Source organism: Pteropus alecto, unplaced genomic scaffold, assembly GCF_000325575.1.
Source record: "Pteropus alecto unplaced genomic scaffold, ASM32557v1 scaffold202, whole genome shotgun sequence".
Classification (NCBI taxonomy): Eukaryota; Metazoa; Chordata; class Mammalia; order Chiroptera; family Pteropodidae; genus Pteropus; species Pteropus alecto.
The window spans coordinates 2,271,621-2,275,305 of NW_006432451.1; the positions used below are offsets into that span (position 1 = coordinate 2,271,621).

Genomic DNA, 3,685 nt, shown 5'->3' on the forward strand with positions numbered 1-3,685 from the left:
GGGACAGAGAGAGCAGGAGGGGCCAGAATGAGGCCATGTGAGAAAAGAGGTTTTAAACACTGAATTCCATAAAAATAAGAAGGGACAGTGTTCCTTTAATCATTGGTATTTTCATGTCTCTGGAATAGGATGGGTTCTTCTGATTTTGAGGGTCTCCTGGCTAGTTCCTCCAGCTGCTCCCTTGTATTCCACCCTCCAGTGGTGTAAGGAGAAAGAAATGGGGAAGCATTATTCGGGCTGAGCACCTACTACATGCCAGGCCCTTCCACAGGGGTTCCACATACATTGTCTTATTTGATCCTGACCTAATGAAGGAGCCCTTATCCTCCTTGGGTAGATGAGGAAACTGAGGCTCAGGGAGCTTACAAATTTACATGATTTGTCTAAGGTCATGTAGCTAATCAGTATCGAGTTTTGAAGCCAAGTCTGTCTGGATCAAAGCTGTGCTAGAGGCAACCCAATCAAGTACCTCCACAGTGGAGCTGTCTTCCACCTTCTGGGCTGGAGGAGGGATCCCTGGCTGCAATGATCAGTCCTGCTGGGAAGGCTGCTCTAGTCCCACACCTGAGCACACTCAAGCAGCTGCACCCTTCCCAGCCTCCAGCCCCTGGGCCATCTGAAACTCACAGACCTCCTCCCACTCACACATGGCCTTGGGTAGGGGACAGAGTGAGTCTTAAGTGCTGGAATTGCAGATATTAAGTGAAATGGAAAGAAAACCGGAGAGAATCATTTGAGAAGGACTTCCTAAAGGCCCCTGAAATCACTCCTAGAGGCAGCCCCCTGGTGTGAGAGCAGGAGGAGGTACACCCAGAGCGGGAACACACATCCTCTGGCCAGGGAGGTGCAGAGCTGGTCAGCCCCAGGGACCTGGGCCTGTCCTAAAATACCCAAGGGGGCCTAGGAAAGTTGAGGAGTGGGGAGGCTGGGACCCTCCTCACCTGAGCTTGATGCTGTCCGATATCTGGGTTTGGGTGAGGCAAGAGAGGTACCTAAAGTAAAAACTTGAGGTGCTTACGCCCTAGATAATTCTCCTGCCTCAGCCTAGTTCCAGCCCTGCCAAGGAGTTCAGGGCACTAGAAGTGAATAACAGCAACAATAATAGTAGCTAACACTTACTTACTGCTTACATGTGCCAAGCCCTGTTCTAAGATCTATCTATTAATAGGTACAATATTATCTTAATTCAATATTATGTTAACTCTTACAACTCTTGAAATTATCCTCAGTTGACAGATAAGGAGACCGAGATCCCCAAACAGGTAACTCTCCCAGTTAATTACTTGTACCGGTAAAAGTGTTCCAGAGTCCACACTCTTAACCATGATGCACATCACCACCCCACACAAAGTACCAGGTGCCCAGCTGCCGCCCATTTACCTTATCAGGACCCTCCCCCCACCGCAGCAGCTTGGCTAGGGCTGGGCATCTGCTCAGGCAGGCTCTGCAAGATGGGAAAGGTAGGTCACATGTGGACAGGGCCCCTTTTATATCCTCACCACCCCAACTGGCCCTGTCTTCTGCCACCTGGCCTGCTGACGGCTACCTGCACCAGCTGTGCCCATTCGTCATGGAGAAGATCCTTGTCCTTTTGCTCCCCCCCGCAGCAGCTTGGCTAGGGCTGGGCATCTGCTCAGGCAGGCTCTGCAAGATGGGAAAGGTAGGTCACATGTGGACAGGGCCCCTTTTATATCCTCGCCACCCCAACTGGCCCTGTCTTCTGCCACCTGGCCTGCTGACGGCTACCTGCACCAGCTGTGCCCATTCGTCATGGAGAAGATCCTTGTCCTTTTGCTCGTCACCCTTGCAGTGGCTCACGCAGTTCCTGATCCCCGAGGAATTATTATCAACCTGGTAAGAGGGTCTTCAGGGGAGTCAATTGAACCCCCAGGTGGGAATTTTTAAAGCTTGGTTCTTGACCTCTGATGTCTCCACCTGGGTCCACCCGGGGGCTGAAAGGTGAGGCATCTCTTCCTTTACTGCCCATGCCCTTTCCTGCACCTCTTCCACAAGGGTCCCCGGAATGGTCGATGAGCATGACGCATGCTCAGAGCAATGATTCAACCTGGCTGAGGGAGCTTTTAAAAAGCCAGAGCCCTAGGCATCCACCCTGGAAACCCTGGCTCAGACAGTTCAGCTCCCCTAGTGATTCTGGCTTCTGACCTAGGACACACACTTCCTGTGTGCCAGACATAATTCTAAATGCCTCAAGAATATTTACTCATTAGTCCTCATACTAAGCACGTGAGACAGGTACTATTATTATCAACCTTGTTTTAGATGCAAAGCTGTCAGTAGAGGAAGGTTAAGCAACCTGCCTGAGATCGCACAGCTGGAAAGTATTGAGAGGTGATGGAACCCAGACCGGAGGCTTCAGAGCCATGCTCTCCCCATTGCCACACACCACCTCTCCACACAGAGCAGAAGTGGGAAAGCCCATTGGGGCCACCTGCCCCATCCAGGGGTCGTTAACTCGGGACCTTGCACAGGCTCGGGGGTCAGAATCCCCCTGAGATTGTGTGTAAAAGTCTGGAGGTGGGGATGAGGTAGTTTTCCAGAGAGATGGTCCTTGATTTTCACAGGCTTCTCAAGGAGTGTGGAGATCCTGTTTGGGGGCCAAATGTGCACATTCCATGCATGGGAACTCTGAGACAGAGGGTAGGGCAGAGATTTCCCCAGAGTCACCCAAGATGTTAATTGGTAGTGCAGCTGGTACTAGAACCCAGGTGTCCTGCCCCCAGCCCAGAGCTGCTTTTCTGGCACCAAATTGCACATTTCTCAAGCGAGTGGGGCTGAGCGTGGGCAGAGAGGCCACCAGGACCCTGAAGTTGGATTCCTTCACACACACGCACCCATACCCATCAGGGAAGGCACTGTCAGTGGTAGTGGGTAGGGGTCTGGGTGGAGAAGGGACCAAGGAGAGGAAGTCCTGGGCTGACTGGTTGCCCATGGCAGGATGAGGGCGAGCTCTGCCTGAACAGCATCCAGTGCAAGAGCAGGTGCTGCCACCGTACAAGCGGGCTGAGCCTGGCCCGCTGCGCACCCGAGGCCAGCGAGAGCAGCGAGTGCTCTGCCAAGGTGAGTGCCGGAGGACTGGGGGTGGTGGTGCTGGGAGGCGAGAGGGACAGTCCAAAGGAGAAGGGCCCACGAGGCTTAAGGATGGGATCAGGGAGCAGGGTCATCCTGGACCTCAAATGTTGAAGAGAGGAAGAGACAGAGGTCAACAGGCTTCAAAGCACTTTTCCATCCAATGGTCTCTCTAGACCCTCACAACTAACTAGTGAGAAGGGTGGGAGCAAGGATTTGCTATCCCCATTTCATGGATGGGTAAATAGAGGGCCCCTCCCCCAGAGAGATCCAGTTAATATCAGCATGTGAGCCAGAGTGGAAATCAGAACCTGGGTCCTTCAGGCCCACAGCAGCCCCTAGGGAAGCAGTCAGAGAAACACAAACTGAAAAGACAGACTGGCCTGTTGTTTCTTGGGGTCAGGCAGGCGGCATTTGATACCCAAAGTAGCCCCCCATAGCCTGTGACTCCCCTGGCTCCATGTCTCTGCAGACACTCTATGGGGTTTACTACAAGTGTCCCTGTGAGCGGGGCCTGACCTGCGAGGCGGACAAGTCTGTTTTGGGCTTCATCACCAACACCAACTTTGGCATCTGCCAAGATGCTAACAGAAAATGA

At 52.8% G+C, this 3,685-nt stretch overlaps 1 protein-coding gene across 1 annotated transcript; it reads left to right on the forward strand.

Moving 5' to 3' along the window:
- Positions 1 to 1,770: 1,770 nt before the first annotated feature.
- CLPS (colipase) lies at positions 1,771 to 3,685 on the forward strand. The gene is made up of 3 exons (XM_006907434.1): positions 1,771 to 1,854; positions 2,956 to 3,078; positions 3,560 to 3,685. Exons 1-3 carry the CDS (start codon positions 1,771 to 1,773, stop codon positions 3,683 to 3,685), a joined length of 333 nt encoding a protein of 110 aa, XP_006907496.1.